General features: G+C 44.3%; 1 protein-coding gene across 1 annotated transcript in view; it reads left to right on the forward strand.

Annotated features, from left to right (window-relative positions):
- The window catches only part of WWP1 (WW domain containing E3 ubiquitin protein ligase 1), a 2,386,594-nt gene that overhangs the window by 1,605,628 nt on the left and 764,824 nt on the right, over nucleotides 1–16,142 (forward strand). The window contains exon 19 of the mRNA XM_044065992.1: nucleotides 3,419–3,578. Within this exon, the coding sequence (XP_043921927.1) occupies nucleotides 3,419–3,578 (160 nt within the window). The remainder of the gene's footprint in view (nucleotides 1–3,418; nucleotides 3,579–16,142) is intronic.

Raw genomic sequence — 16,142 nt, forward strand, 5'->3', positions numbered from 1 at the left:
ACCCTTTGTTCCTCCCGCCCCGGTCGCCACGGTTACATCGGATGCCTCCCTGATCGGGTGGGGGGGGCATTATCAGGGCAGGATGGTCCATGGCACTTGACAACCTTTCGAATGCCACCTGCACATAAATGTCCTGGAGATGAGAACAGTGCTTTTAACGTTGCAAGCCCTCAATGACTCTCTTCCCCTGGGAACTATTGTAGTCCAAACAGACAATATGTCCGTAGTGTGGTATATCAACAAGCAGGGTGGAACCAAGTCCTATCCACTGTGTCGAGAGGCTCTCAGAGTTTGGCAGTGGACAATCTCTTCTCAGCGGTTTCTGTTAGCAACGCCTATCCCCGGGAAATCCAACATCATAGCTGACAGGTTGAGCAGAGCTATTCTCATGCCTCACGAGTGGTCTCTCAAACAATCTGTGACAGAAGAGATTTTTCAGAAGTGGGGCCTTCCTTGCTGCGACCCTTTTGCTACACCTCAAAACTGCAAATGCCCCGACTTCTTCTCTCTCTTCCCCCTTCCAGGCCATCCCCCCAGAGACGCTCTAACCCAAGATTGGCCCCGGGGACTTCTTTATGCCTTTACTCCTTTTCCTCTGATACCACAAGTAATTCAGAAAGCAACCGCCTTGAGAGTCAAGTTGATTCTCATTGCCCCTTATTGGCCTTGACAGATATGGTTTCCATTCCTACATCGTTATCTTTTGGTATAGCCATGGCATCTGGACCCAGTTCCAGATCTTCTGACCCACCAGTCGGTGCAGCTGCACCAATCCATACCTTCTCTCAACCTCACTGCTTGGTTGCTCCGCTTCCATCCCTAGCCAGGCTTCCTATGATTTCTAATCCCGTCCGGGATATCATAGTAGCTTCCCTTAAATCTTCCACCAGAAGGATTTACACTAGTAAATGGCAACGTTTCTCCTTCTGGGCAAAAGCTAGGAATATAGACCCCTATACTGCTCCGATTCATTCGGTCTTGGACTTCCTAGCCAAGATTTTTCTTTCAGGATCTTCTTCCTCCACAGTAAAAGTTCAGCTGGCAGCCATTTCAAATTTTCATATAGGCTTGTTGGACCACAACATTATGTCACATAAACTTTGCAAGGCATTCCTTAGAGGTATTTTTTTACTTAAACCTCTGATTAGAGACCCCCCACCACAGTGGGATCTAAATTTAATTTTAACATTCTTGATTCTTCCCCCTTTCGAACCTGCGGCTGCCTGTTCATTGAAATTTCTTTCTTGGAAGACACTCTTTCTAGTCGCCATTACTTCTGCCAGGAAGAGTATCTGATCTTCTTGCCCTCTGCATTCGTCCTCCCTACTTAATCTTCCACAAAGACAGAGTTTCTCTAAGGACTAATCCGTCTTTCTTACCCAAAGTGGCATTGCAGACGAACTTAAATCAATCCATTGATCTTCCAGTTTTTTTCCCCAAATTATTCTAATAGAGCGGAACAAAAACTACATTTTCTTGATGTTCACCGCCAACTCAGATATTATCTGGACAGAACCAAACATTTTAGAAAATCTGATCAACTGTTTTTATCCTATGCAGAGAAGAGGAAAGGCCTTCCAGTATCCAAGGTAACTCTATCTAGATGGCTGTCTTCTGTGATTACTTGCATTTATCAGCTCAGAGGTAAAGTTGATTTCTAGGCCAAAAGCCCATTCTACCAGAGCTCTAGCTACATCTACAGCTTTTCAGGCTAGACTTCCAATAGACACTATTTTTGCAGCAGCCACATGGGCCTCTCCTCTTACCTTTGTTTCACATTACAAATTAGACTTGGCCTCCAGAGACGGAGCGAATTTTGGTTCCACCGTTCTCAAGAGTCTGTTCCATTGAGCCACCCAGGATAGAGGTGCTAGGGACGCGGTCCCATCCAGCAAGAATGAAGGCGAGATTGACAACTTAACATTAAGAAGTTAATGTTAGTTGTCTTCTCTCGCCTTCTTTCTTGCGTCCCGCACACCATCCCCTTATCCTGGTCAGACCGAGAAGTTTGTGCCTCTTCCCTTAAGAGTCTTATTCCAATTTTTCCAACTAATCAGCTTTCTAGTGTCACTAGATTAGGTTGATCTTTTTCGGGGGATTATTATTATTATCATTATTACTATTATTACCTCTTCCTCCTCCTCTCCAGTTGGAGGAATGTATTGCATATTTTCCTTAGCTACCAAACGAGATCTGATTAGTCATCGCCTTGCATCATGGGATATAGGGTTGCCTCGAGCTTTTAAAATTAGCTCTCGAGCTTTAGTAAGTGGCCGAGTTGGAGCCGAGGATCAGCTCCGAACCCATCCAGCAAGAAAGAAGGCGAGAGAAGACAACTAACATGGAACGTTATGGTAGGTACATAACTTCTTAGTAAGTGTTATGAAATAACTTTGGCATTTGTACAGCAATGACAATCATAAGGCCATGGTATTGGCATTACTTGCATTTTGTAGCTAGACACTGTTGTAAGGAGTAGAACAAAAGCCTGTATAGCACACACTAGCAACATGAAATTATAAATAGGCGGCAGCCGCATAAATTAAAATGTACTTCATGCAAATAACACTTTGCTGAATTTTCACAAAAATAACTGAAGACCCTCCGATTGCAATATAAATGTGTCAGCAGTGCTGAAAACAGTCTTATATCAACTCTGACTCATTATTGTGCCACCTGTCTATGTGCCTTTCCCAGACGCTTGCTGGGAAGGGCACAGACATCATGGCTGATGTAGCAGGATTTTAAAGTCCCTTTTGTTTGTTTTTACTTAAGATTTGACACTTGTTTTTTGTTTTACGTGAGATTGTTTTCACATGAAAGACAGCAGCATGCACAGCATCCTAGCCATGATGTGCTGAATGCAGAAGCAAAGTATATCCCTTTGCAATTATTTCAAAGCTGTGTAGAAATTTTTGAACATCTATTTTTTCTGTGTTGTAAAAGAGTAATCTCAGAATTCCTTTGAAATGTGATAGTACATCTGATTGTGCACCTCACAGAATTTTGCAGCATTTAGTACCAAATGTTATCACTGTAAAACAGCATTCTTTCATTATTAATACAGAGTGAGAATGCGTATGTTGGCCTGTTTCTAGCATTACAATTTTGTTCATAAGTGATATGAACAATTTTCATAAAGTTATTTCTCATTTGTGGCATGTGGAGGTTATGTATTTGTTCCATGAGGGCAGAAATGTATAGCTTGGGCCCGGTACATCCTAACTCAGTAATATGGTGCTACAGCTTGTGGCAACAGAGGAGGGAATTTGGGAGCTAAAGGTTCAAAGAATTGTTTGACACAAAGTACAATCCATTAGCTTTATGCAAACATTATAGGGCAAATAATATTTTCTCACTTATAGAAGAGCAAAATATTAACTACTAGTGGCTGTCAACATGTCTATTTGTTTCCTAGGGAATGGTTTTTCCTGCTTTCCCATGAAGTACTAAATCCAATGTACTGTCTGTTTGAATATGCTGGCAAAAGCAACTATTGTCTTCAGATAAACCCTGCTTCAACAATCAACCCCGATCATCTTTCTTATTTTTGTTTTATTGGGCGGTTTATTGCCATGGTAAGAATTTCAACACTTTTTTGCTAATAGTACATGTAGATTATATAATGTCTGAACTGAATGTAATGGAAGTACCATAATAGTAAGTGCAGTACTCCTGTGTATTTGATTGCAGTATCCAGAATGATGAGTACCATTTACCTACAGATAATTTTAAATAGAAGAAGCACTGATTCCTTAATGCCTTGTCTTTTCATGAACCATTTAAAAAGCCACTGAAATGTTTTCTGTCTAAACCCTGGAATGTACAAGTTAAGTATTCATCAAGGACTCCACATTGCTTTGCAGGAAGCAGTACATCACTTAAATATTAAACACTGTCAGTGGGTGAATTTTCTTCAAAGTGGTGGTAACAAAAGATGTTCTTCATCTCACATTGCTGTAGTCCTTACACTTGGGTAGTCCGCTGTCCTCGGTCGGCCCGAATATCAAAGTATTAGGCTGACGTCGGTCAAGGCGCTTAAGACTGACATCAGGACGTCAGGGTACAAATGCGCATGACCGACGTCATATCCTCAGTCTTTTTTGCCGCATGGTCCGATGCAGAAGCAGCGTTGCAAGTGCCGTTGGCGCTCTGAAATTTTCAATTCGGAGTTTCAGACCGAGTCAAAGTTGGCTAAGTACCCGTTGGGAATATTTTAGTTTTTCTTGCCTCAGTGGTTTACCGGATGTCAGAAAAAGTGAATAACTGTATTTCTTGTGGGAAACAGATACCGATAGAGATTATCATACTTTGTGTATTCCTTGTTTGGAGCCTGAGCACGACGTTGTTGGGTGTCGCTTTTGTGCTAGGTTCAATAAGCGCACTATTGCGAAGGTTAGATTGTGCCAGGTTGGTCTTTGGGAAGCGGTGCAATTATAAGATGCCGCCGGATGCTCCGACGCTTCTTCAAGAAGTGCAAAGACAAGGCAGCTAAACCCAGGCAAGAAGAGTCGTGCACGGACGCCGGTTCTTTAGAGGCCAGTGGAACCGGTGGTTCCGCGGAGGCTTCTCTGGAGCCCCAGGGGAGACTTTGTTATTGCAGGATGTGGCCTCTCAGGAGGCAGGTCAGGCTGAAGGGGCTTCTCAGGTTACTGTACTCCCTCCCTTCCTAGGGTGGTTAGGCCCTCTCCTTCTGTTTCTAAGGCTTCTCCCAGAGGCAGGCCAGGTTTAGCTTCTGTTGGTGTCACTCCTAGTTCTTCAGGATCTGTGCCCAAGAAGCACATGCTTAAAATGGCAGAAGATTTAATTACTTTGATTAGAGGTTCTTTGCCCTCCAGATAAGAGGCCTAGGGTGGAACCAGAGTTGGGGAGTTTTGAGCAGGCTTCAGATGTTTCAGAGTCTTCGGCTGAAGACTTGCAGGAGTACTCTCCTTATTCTGATTCTGATGCAGATGATTCGACTCCTTCTGCTTCTCCTCCAGAGGATTTTTCTTTTCAGAGACTCTTCATTCAATGAGGGAACATTTTAAGTGGGAAGGTCAGGACTTCTCTGATTCCAGGAAAAGGCTTAGGGAATTTTTGTTTTTACCCCAGCATAGGCCTTTGGCTATACCTCCTGTTCTGGATGTTGTGGAAGATGTGTTTGCGGAGGCTTCACTTAATCCTGATTCTTTGCCTCCTGCTCCTGTTAAACCGGATAGGTATTATAGGGTGCCTGAGGCTCATAAATATCTTTATAAGAGTCCTAGGGCGGACCCAGAAACTGTTAGTCAGGGACCTAAGGGTGTCAAGGCCTCTGTTGTAAAAAATCCGGTTCCTCAAGATAAAGAGGCCAGAGCTTTGGATAGATGGGGAAAGAAAGTCTATACTTCTTCCACCTTAGCTATGAGGGCTTTGAATTGCCAGTTTCACATGTTGAAATATCAAAACTATCTTCTTTCTCAACTGAAGTCTAAGGTAGATGCTCTGGCGGAAGGCATTGACTGTAAGGAATTACAGGATTTGGTACATGTCTCTGAACAGGTGGGTAAGCATTCTTTACAATGTGGTTTTGATGCTGTACAGGCCTAGTCTAGGGTGGCTGCCACTGGGTCAGTTCTTCGCAGGCACGCCTGGCTGAGGGATCAGAATTTATCTGAACATGTTAAGACAAGGATTTTGGATGCTCCTTTACAGTCTGATATGTTGTTTGGTTCACCTGTGGAGTCAGTCTTGAAGAAAATGGAAGACAAGGCTAAGTCTATGCAGACTGTTAAAGATTTTTTGCAAGTCCAGCCTCCGAAGTTTAGTAGGAATTGGCCTGCTAAGGGGTGGACGTACCCTTCTTATGATTCACAGTCTAGGGGTAGATCTAGACGTGGTAGGGGCAGAGCTCAGAGCTCTTTCAGACCTAGAACAGGGAGTTCTCCTGCACAATCTTCAGGTGAGGGCAGGGGCCAGTCCTTTCGTAAACAGGCCCAATGACCTACCTTTTAAGCTGCCAGATCCTTCTTGCCTGGCAGCACCTTTGGGAGGAAGGTTGGCACTCTTCAGGGGAAATTGGAGTTTGATTACCCAAGACAGATGGGTATTGGATATCATACACCAAGGTTACAGGTTTTATTTCCTTACCTTGCCTCCTTTCAAAGGCATGCCGGACGTTCCTCCTCAGCAAAGACTAGAGGCTCACAAACAAATTTCTCTGCTGCTCCAAATAGGGGCCATACAACCGGTCCCTCTGCCAGAAGTGGGCCTAGGATTTTATTCTCGCCTGTTCCTAGTACCAAAGAAGGGGAACACGTGGAGACCAATTTTGGATTTATCTATCCTCAACACTTATCTGGACATTCCCAAGTTCAAAATGTTGACGTTACAACAGCTTTTACCTCTGCTGGGCAAAGATCACTGGATGGTGACTCTGGATCTCAAGGAGGCTTACCTTCATGTTCCTATCAGGCTAAGTTGCAGGAAGTATCTGCGTTTTGGCTGGGACTTCTCATTATCAGTTCTCTGCATTGCCCTTTGGCTTATCTACTGCCCAGAGTGTTCACGAAGGTTCTGGCTCCAGTGATAGCTTTCTTCAGGCTAAGAGGAATACAGATCTATCCTTATTTGGACGATTGCCTGATTCTGGCCCAAGGACAGGACGAACTTCTTCATCATTTGCAATATGTGATAGCAGTGCTAAGATGCCTGGGGTATTCTGTGAACGAAATAAAGTCCAGTCTAGTACCCTCTCAGGACATGTGCTTTCTGGGCATGAGACTGAATACAGCATCCCAGATGGCCTTTTTGACCCCGGACAAACAAAAGAATCTTTCTCTTTACTTCCATCAATTGTCTCATCAGTCCAGGCTGACTGCAAGGACAGTCCTTCAAGCCTTGGGGTTCATGGCATCTTGTATTCTGGTACTTCCCAATGCCAAACTGCATATGAGGAAGCTACAATGGTATCTCAAAAATGTATGGACACAGCACTGCCAAGATATGGACACTGTCATTCAGATAATACCTTGCATTCAAAAGGAATTTTTGTGGTGGGCTCAGGAATGTCACCTAAACAAGGGACTCTCTGTGACCCGGCCAGAGGCGAGTCAGATTCTAACGACAGATGCCTCAGACAAAGCTTGGGAGCTCATCTAAATGGAAAGTGGGTACAAGACACGTGGCCTGCCAGACTTCAACATCTACATATCAACTTGAAGGAGATGTTAGCAGTCCAATTTGCATTAATAGCTTTCAAGGATTTACTTCTTCCAGGGCAGGTGTTGATTCTAACAGACAACACAACTGTCATGTGGTACATCAACAAGCAAGGGGAACACATTCTTATCCTCTATGCAGACAAGCAATGATTTTGTGGGAGACGGCTCTCAGTTTACAGCTAAATCTTCAGGCAAGGTTTCTGCCGAGCACAGAACTCCTTAGCAGATGTGTTGAGCAGGCAAATTATGGATCCCCACAGTGGAAATTGGATCCTCATGTATTTCAGAAATTGACAGTGTTATGGGGAACTCCAGACATAGATCTGTTCGCTTCTCCACTAAACTACCAGCTGCCAAAGTTTTGCACAAAAGGTTTCATCCCACAGCTTGGAAAGTGGATGCTCTTTCATTCAATTGGAACAATCTTCATGTGTATGCCTTTCCACCTCTGCCTCTCCTCCCAAAGGTACTCCTGAAGGTCAGACAGGACAAGCCAAAGATGATTTTAATAGCTCCAGATTGGCCTCGACAGCACTGGTACCCATTACTGAGAAGTCTGGTGCACGGGAGCCTCCATGGCCTTTGCCTTCGATTCCACACCTGCTGTCTCAGGAGAACAGTCATTTACTCAATGTCAAACTTCACTCTCTTCACCTGACAGCCTGGCATATTCTGTTTTGAACCCTGGAGGGTCTCAGCTTCCACAGCAAGTTTTGAATGTTATTTTGGAGGCCAGAAGGCCTAGTACAAGGAAAGTGTACGCAGATAAATGGAAGAGATTTTTATTTTGGAGTACAGCAAAGGAATTTGATGTTTCTAAGCCTAATTTAAGTGTGGCTCTTCAATATCTTACTGAGTTACTGGACAAAGGTTTGTCCTTCTCTTCTATTAAGGTTCATGCTGCAGCAATTTCTGCACACTATGACTGTGACCCACCATTGTTTTCTCATCCTTTGTTTAAGCAATTCCTTAGAGGGGCAAAGAATATAAGACCCCCACGGAGAGCTCCTACTCCTGCTTGGGATCTCAATTTTGTGTTGGAGAAACTCACTCTACAACCTTTTGAGCCTGCAGCTACTGCTGAGTTGAAATATTTATCATGGAAGACTGCTTTTTTGTTGGCCATTACCTCTGCGAGAAGGGTTTCTGAATTACAGGCCCTTATGGCAGTTGAGCCTTTCTTAATTTTCCATAAGGATAGGGTATCTTTGCGTACTAATCCTTCCTTTATGCCTAAAGTGGTTTCTAGTGTGGCTTTAAACCAAACTATTCATTTGCCTACTTTTTATGCAAACCCCCAAAATAAAGGGGAAAAGATTTTGCACACTTTGGATATACACAGACAGTTGCGATATTATTTGAGCAGAACTAAAGGGTTCAGGCAGTCTCAGCAGTTATTTGTTTCTTTTGCTTTGGGTTCTCAGGGCAAGCCTGTGTCAAAACAAACTATTTCTAAGTGGATTGGGTTTTGTATTGCTTTCTGTTATTCCCATCATGGTAAGGAGATTCCAGCTGGGATTAGGCCTCATTCCACTAGGGCTACTGCCACTTCTACAGCTTTTTTAAGGGGGGTGGCAACTAAAGATATTTTGGAGGCAGCTACTTGGAGTTCAGTGCATACTTTCTCTAAGCATTATCACCTTCCACTTTACTCTAAATCGAGGGCTGGTTTTGCCACTGCAATTTTACAGGGCATTTTGGCAGCTCCTACTGCTTTATAGTTTTGCCATCCTCCCTTATCTCTGCTTTGGGATTCTACCCAAGTGTAAGGACTGCAGCAATGTGAGATGAAGAACATAGTACAGTTTTGTACCTACCATAAATGTAGATGTTCAAGATCCACATTGCTGCAGTCCAATTTACCCTCCCTCCTTCCCCTCTGTAGTTAGAGGCGGTTGTGTGGTTTGGGTTGTACATATTGTGAATATTGTATATTTTGTACATATGGTTAGTACAAGGGTGGTTGGTTGTTTTTTGCTGTCTTTTGGTTTTGACCTTTCTGTTTAGGGTCTTCTGACATCTGGGGCAAGAAAAGACTGAGGATATGACGTCGGTCATGCGCATTTGTACCCTGGCGTCCTGATGTCAGTCTTAAGCGCCTTGACCGACGTCAGCCTAATACTTTGATATTCGGGCCGACCGAGGACAGCGGACTACCCAAGTGTAAGGACTGCAGCAATGTGGATCTTCGAACATCTACATTTATGGTAGGTACAAAACTGTACTTTATAAAGTTGCATAGAGTTTTGCTGATGTGTTCTTTTTCTCCTTTTTTTTTTTTTTTTAATTTCTCTAGTACTACTCTCCCTTTGTTCATATCATACAATGCACTTTTGGTGTGTATGTGGGGGGAGGGGATGCGCTTGAGTTCCAGTTATCTCATGCCACTTGTTTAGTGTTCAAACTGTCTTTAGCTTGCATGAAACATTATTTCCTTATTGAGCAACTTGATTTATTTGCTATTTTTGGCTGGTTGACGTCTTTGTCTTCATCTCTTTATTGTGTTGACAGTACAGTTATCCATGATTTTTCATTGATCTTTCTAATAAAATGGTCTGGGTTCTATTTTTTCTTGTGACCTGTCACACCACCAGTATTTGTCTGTCATATTCCAACTAAAAGCTTTTGCAGTCAATTACTGAACAACAGTACTATTTTCCTTTTTCTTGGAAAAAGCATGAGAAATGAAGACCTTTCCTAAGGTTTTGTCCTCGGGCTCCTTTAGTTTCCAGAATGTAAAACAGATTCCACTCTGAAATGGGTAAGATCTACCAGGGTAAGCACAGTGCCTAAGGACTTTAAATCAGGAAAAACAAGCACTGATCCAGGGTTAATCACCTATGTATTTTTTTTTCAGTTCATTCCCTAATATGGAGTCACTTAGACCAGTTGATGTTTTTGAGTGGGCAAACCTTTCTCTCAGGAATGACTGAGAACCAAGCTGATGACATTATACGGGTGTACTGGCCACCGTGCTGTTGTTGGGTCTGTTTTACAACGTCAAACTCACAGGAGTCCAAACATTGTAATATTGAACCCAAATGTTCGAAATACAAAAATAGTGAAGCCACGGAACACTTGATTTTTTTTTCCCAGGGAAAAAAAATCAGTGGGCCGATGTTCTTCGTGTTTCACTGTTGCAGTCATCATACTTGGGTTGTCTGCTTGCAGGTAGCCCTCATTCGGCTCAAATACCAGAGACTTAGTATTTCTGCGTCGGTTGCTGTCACCTCAGGACTGACGTCAGGGGTATAAAAACAGGCAGCTGATACCATTGTACCAGTCTTTCTTGTGGAGGAGCCCAAAGCAGAAGCAGTTTGCACAAGTGCCGGTTGGCCGCTACCTGAGTTTTCTTTTCTGAAATTGGATCAGCCTGAAGTCTTCTAAAGCTAAGCACCCCGTTGGGGATCCTTTTTTGTTGCTCTAACCGATATCAGAAAAAGTTAACCATTGTCTCGCCTGTGGAAAGCAAATACCACTCCGAGATTTTCATTGCTACTGCGTCATCTGTTTAGGCCCAGACCACGACGTACCTCACTATCGGTTTTGTGCTTTGTTTAATGCCCGAACTATTGATCATCGGGCCCTTATTGTAGCTAAATACTTTCATGCTCTTTCTTCATATTCCAAAATGGCTTCGGTAAGCCATCCGTCTACCGATCTTCCGAAAAAAACATAAGGATAAAGACAGAGACAGACCGCAAAGGTCCAAAACTGCCGATGATGTTTCCGTTAAGCTAGTCGCCAGTTTGCTGGTACTCAGTGAGGCACTTTTGCAGCCCCTGATGTCCACTTAGATGGATTTGCAGGCCTCTACTGAGACCCGTTCGGAGTCCGGTATGCTGTGTGACTCTTCTTTGACTAGGGGACCTGCGGATGTCTTTACCTTGGATGGGTCTGGAGCCGCTGTGCAGGCACCGCCTTCAGAGAAAGTTCTTCGCATTACCGATATTCGACACAAACCAACAACTTCTTTTGCATCTTCAGTTCTGTCTAAACTACCGAGTTTCTAAGGCCAAGAGTACAAGCTATGCCTAAAAAATCAATGACCCAAACTCAAGCACCTGCTTCCTTACCACAATCTCAAATGCTTAAAATGGCAGACGAAGACCTGATCATGCTGATTAGGGGAAGCCAGCCTTCCCCAGCTAAGAGAAAGAGACCTGTCCCCGGTAGCTTTAACTGAACAGGAGTCCGATGACTCTGAGGTTTCTGAATGTGAAGACATGCCTTTATCTGCTTATGAGGATTCAGATGCAGAGGAATCCATTCCTTTTGCTTCCCCTCCAGAGGATTTTTCTTTTGGTGAAACCCTTCATACTTTAATAGAGCATTTCCACTGGGAATGCCAGGATTATCTTCAGTCCAAAAAGAGACTCAGGGAATTTTTAGGTTTGCCACAGCATAGGTCCTTAGCTGTCCCTCTGGTTTTGGATGTTGTTGATTATGTTTTTATGGAATCCAGTCTAACTCCTGATACTTTACCCCCTGCTCCAAGGAAACCAGACCGGTACTACAGAGTCCCTGACTCTGTCAAATTTCTTTTCAAAAATCCTACTGCTGACCCAGAGGTCATCTCCCAAGGGCCTAAAGGCATAAAAGCAACTAAGCTAAGAAACCCACCCCTTCGCACAGGGATTCCAGAGCTTTAGACAGATGGGGTAAAATAGTATACACCTCTGCAACTCTCGCCATTAGGGCAGTGAATTGCCAGTTCCACATGCTGAAATTCCAACAACATACTATGAAACTTATTAAGCAAAAATGATCTACCTTTCCTGACTGTGCAGAAAATAAAGAATTGCAGGAGTTAATGCATTCTGCAAGCCAAGTCAGCAAGCATACCCTGCAGTGTGGGTTTGACGCCCTAGAAGCATTTTGCAGGGCAGCAGTCACAGGTTCTGTACTTAGAAGGCATGCTTGGCTTAAGGATCAGACCTTGCCAGACTATGTCAAGTTAAAATTACTGGAAGCTCCTTTGAGCAAGGACAATCTGTTTGGCACCAAAGCAGAAGAGGTTCTAAAAAACATGGAAGAAGAGGCTAAGTCTATGCAGACAAAGATTTTTTGCAAGTGCAGCCTCCAAGATTCAGTAGACATTGCCCCTCGAAACATTGGTCCTTTCCAGCCCTCTCTAGGCCATCTCAAACTAGGCCCAGGGGAAACAGACCCCCTCCCCAGATTACAGTCTCAGGGTATGCAGAGATTTAAGCAATGGAGTAACTCTACTTCTAAAACAGGGAGTACTAAGCCACCCCCTTACAGAAATAATTCACAATGACTTCTCAACTCCTCTCCTCACCTCTGCCCAATTGCTCGTGCCCCTAGGAGGAAAACTTGCCCACCATGCAAAAAACTGGACCTCCATCACCAAAGACAGATGGGTCCTCAACATAGTATCCCAGAGGTACAAATTCTATTTCCGCACACTGCCAACACCAAAAAGGTTCCCAGACCTTCCTCCAAACCAGTGGGCAGAGGCACAAAACTAAGTTCAGTCCCTGCTCTCCATAAGGGCAATTCAGCCTGCTCCTGCAGAACAGATAGGTCAAGGGTTTTATTTCAGACTTTTCCTGGTTCCCAGAAAAGAGGGCACCTGGCACCCAATCTTAGAGCTTTCCATTCTCAACACCTTCCTGGTGGTACCAAAATTCAAAATGCTCATCTTTCAGCAGCTTCTTCCTATGCTGTCCAAAGATGCCTGGTTAAGCCACCCTAGACCTAAATGAAGCCTATCTGCACATCCCTATCAGGGACTCGTACAGGAAATATCTACACTTCAGGGCAGGATCTATGCATTATCAGTTCTCTGCACTTCCCTTTGGCTTATCCACTGCTCCCAGAGTCTTCACAAAATGCCTGGCTCCAGCCATTGCCTATTGCAGACAGAGAAAGATTTAAATATACCCTTACTTGGACGAATACCTGATTCAGGCAGATCGTCAGGAAAAGCTGTTGCAGCACTTGAAATTTGTAAAGGACCTTCTAACCTCCCTGGGGTACACTATAAATGAAAAGAAATCAAAACTAGTCCCCAGTCAAAAGATTGTATTCCTGGGAGCAACCTTGGACACAGCATCCCAGATGGCATTCCTTACTCCAGAAAAACAAGTGCAACAGATAGTGCAACAGGATACTTCGATCAAATGGCCACCAGAACCCAGCTATTCACAAGGAAAATCCTGCAGGCTCTAGGGTTCATGGCCTCTTGCATTCTACTAATTCCATATGCCAGACTGCATATGAGGAAACTTCAGTGGTACTTAAAAAGTCTTTGGTGCCAACATTCTCAAGACCTGGAAACCATCGTACCTTGTCTAAGGACAGAGTACCTTTGGTGGGCAGCAGCATGCAAACACAAGGGACTAACCTTTACAACAAGCCCACTCCACCCAGACCCTAACCACAGACACATCAGACTATGCCTGGGGGGCACATCTGGACAACAAGTGCATTCAGGGCCACTGGAGCCCAAGCCAAATTCATCTGCACATCAACCAAAAAGAGATGCTAGCTCTTCAGCACGTTCTGACAGCTTTCAAATCACTACTCTCACCAGGACCCCTGCTAATAAAAAAACGACAACACCACAGTGATGTGGTACATCAACAAGCGGGGGGAACCCACTCTTACCCACTCTGCAGGCTAGCCATGATCCTATGAACACGGCTTTGGCCATGCATATTCATCTGCAAGTTCAATTCCTGCCAGGCAAACAAAACTCTCTGGCAGACGACTTAAGCAGAAATCTCCTAGGCCCACATGAGTGGCAATTAGACTTCAGCACCATCAGCCTTCTAACCCAGAAATGGGGGACCCGAAGGTGGACCTGTTTGCCTCCCCTACAGTCACCAGCTCAGCAAATTCTGCATCAGGACACCTCACAGCAGGGCCTGAAAACTGGATGCCCTATCCTTCCAGTGGGTAAACCTCTCAATCTATGTATTCCCCCCTCTGCCTCTTCTTACAAGAGTATTACTCAAGATAAGACAGGAAAGACCAAGGGCAATCCTGATTGCTCCAGACTGGCCATGCCAGCACTGGTACCCTCTACTGCGCAGTCTGTCACCGGTGCCACCATGCAGGAGGGACAGATCTTGCATCCGCAACTGCAAACCCTGAACCTTGCAGCCTGGCTTATTCCTTGAATTCTCCTCCAGTAGCCAGCCTAAGCAAGCAGGTGCTGGACATCATTCTTGAAGTGAGAAGACCCAGTACAAGGAAATCCTATGCTGATAAGTGGAAGAGGTATTGTTCCTGGATTCACTCTAAAGGAGCGGACACAGCACTACCCTCCTTACCTCTCATCCTGGATTTACCTAGCAGATCTACTCCACAGAGGCCTGTCCTTCTCTTCCATTAAGATCCATTCCTTTGCCATCTCTGCTTATTACAGCACTGAGCCACTTCTCTTCTCTCACCCTCTCATCAAACAGTTTCTGAGAGGGGCCAACAACTTAAGGTCACCAAGGAGAGCCCCCACCACTGCTTGGGACCTTAACTTTGTTCTGGAAAAACTCACACTTACCCCCCCTTTGAGCCTGCAGCGTCAGCAGACGTAAAATTCCTTTCTTGGAAAACAGCCTTGCTTCTGGCCATCACTTCAACTAGAAGAGTGCCTGAGCTACAAGTACTTATGGCTGTGGAACCCTTCATTATTTTTCATGCTGGCAGGGTCTCCCTCAGGACTAACCCTACTTTTATGCTTAAGGTGGTGTCAAGTGTGGCTCTTAACCAATCTATCCATTTGCTTACCTTTTTCCCTAATCCTCAAAATAAAGGGGAAAGGATCCTGCACTCTTTAGACATGCACAGACAGCTCAGATTCTACTTTGATAGGACTAAGCCTTTAAGGAAATCTGACCAGTTACTAGTCAGCTTTGCACCAGGGGCAGGGAGGGCAAGGCCATATCAAAACAAACCATCTCCAAATGGATATCACACTGTATCCATTTCTGTTACAAACAACATGGGAAGTCACCCCCTCGGGGGGGGGGGGGTCAGAACGCATTCCACTAGGGCAAATTCAACCTCTACAACATTCCTCGGGGGAGTCCCTACCAGGAACATTCTGGAAGCTGCTATTTGGGGTCCTATTCACACCTTCACCAAGCATTGCCACATACTTGTCTTTTCCAAATCCAGGGTGGGTTTTGCAACAGCAGTCCTGTAGTGCATACTAGCCAGCCCCAACTCTTCTTGATTGCCTCCTCCCATTCTTCAGCTTTTGGAATCAACGCAAGTGTGATGACTGCAACAGTGAAACACTAAAAACATAGTACAGTTGTGTACACTTACCATAAATGTAGATGCTCGAGTGTATTCACTGTTGTAGTCCTGGTTTTCCACCCTCCAGCCCCCTTGTCTCTCTCTCTCTCTCTCTCTCTCCTCTGTCTATTGCATATCCCTTATAGGGCTATTGGTATTTACTTTTTACTGGTGGTGTTTTTTCCACCATAACTTAGCTCCCTATTTGGGGGGCTCCTGATGTTTGGGGCAAGAAAAACTGATAGGATTGTGTCGGCTGCCTATTTTTATACCCCTGACAACCTGATGTCAATCCTTAGGCGACAGCAGCCGACGCAGAAATACTAAGTCTCTGGTATTCGGGCCAACTGAGGGCTACCTGCAGGCAGATAACCCAAGTGTGATGACTGCAATAGTGAATACAATCGAACATCTACATTTATGTTAAGTGTACACAACTAATTTTTCTTGGCTTTGCTATTTCCTGCACTGTGGTGTGATCATGGAGTTGGTATATTTAAGTAGGGGGCTGTGGGGGGGGGGCACAGCCCCCCACATTAGTTTGTTTAAAGTGCACGTTTTTTTTTTTTTTTTTTTTTTGCACTGGAACAGTGATTTTTTTTTTCCCCCTGGGAAAAAAAATCTCTGTTCTGGGTTTTCGTAATTCTTGGGTTTCGAACTTCATGGTTCGATATTACATCGTTCAAACTC

This window comes from Protopterus annectens, chromosome 3.part0 (genome assembly GCF_019279795.1).
Source record: "Protopterus annectens isolate FY-2018-M chromosome 3.part0, PAN1.0, whole genome shotgun sequence".
In the NCBI taxonomy this organism is placed as follows: domain Eukaryota; kingdom Metazoa; phylum Chordata; order Ceratodontiformes; family Protopteridae; genus Protopterus; species Protopterus annectens.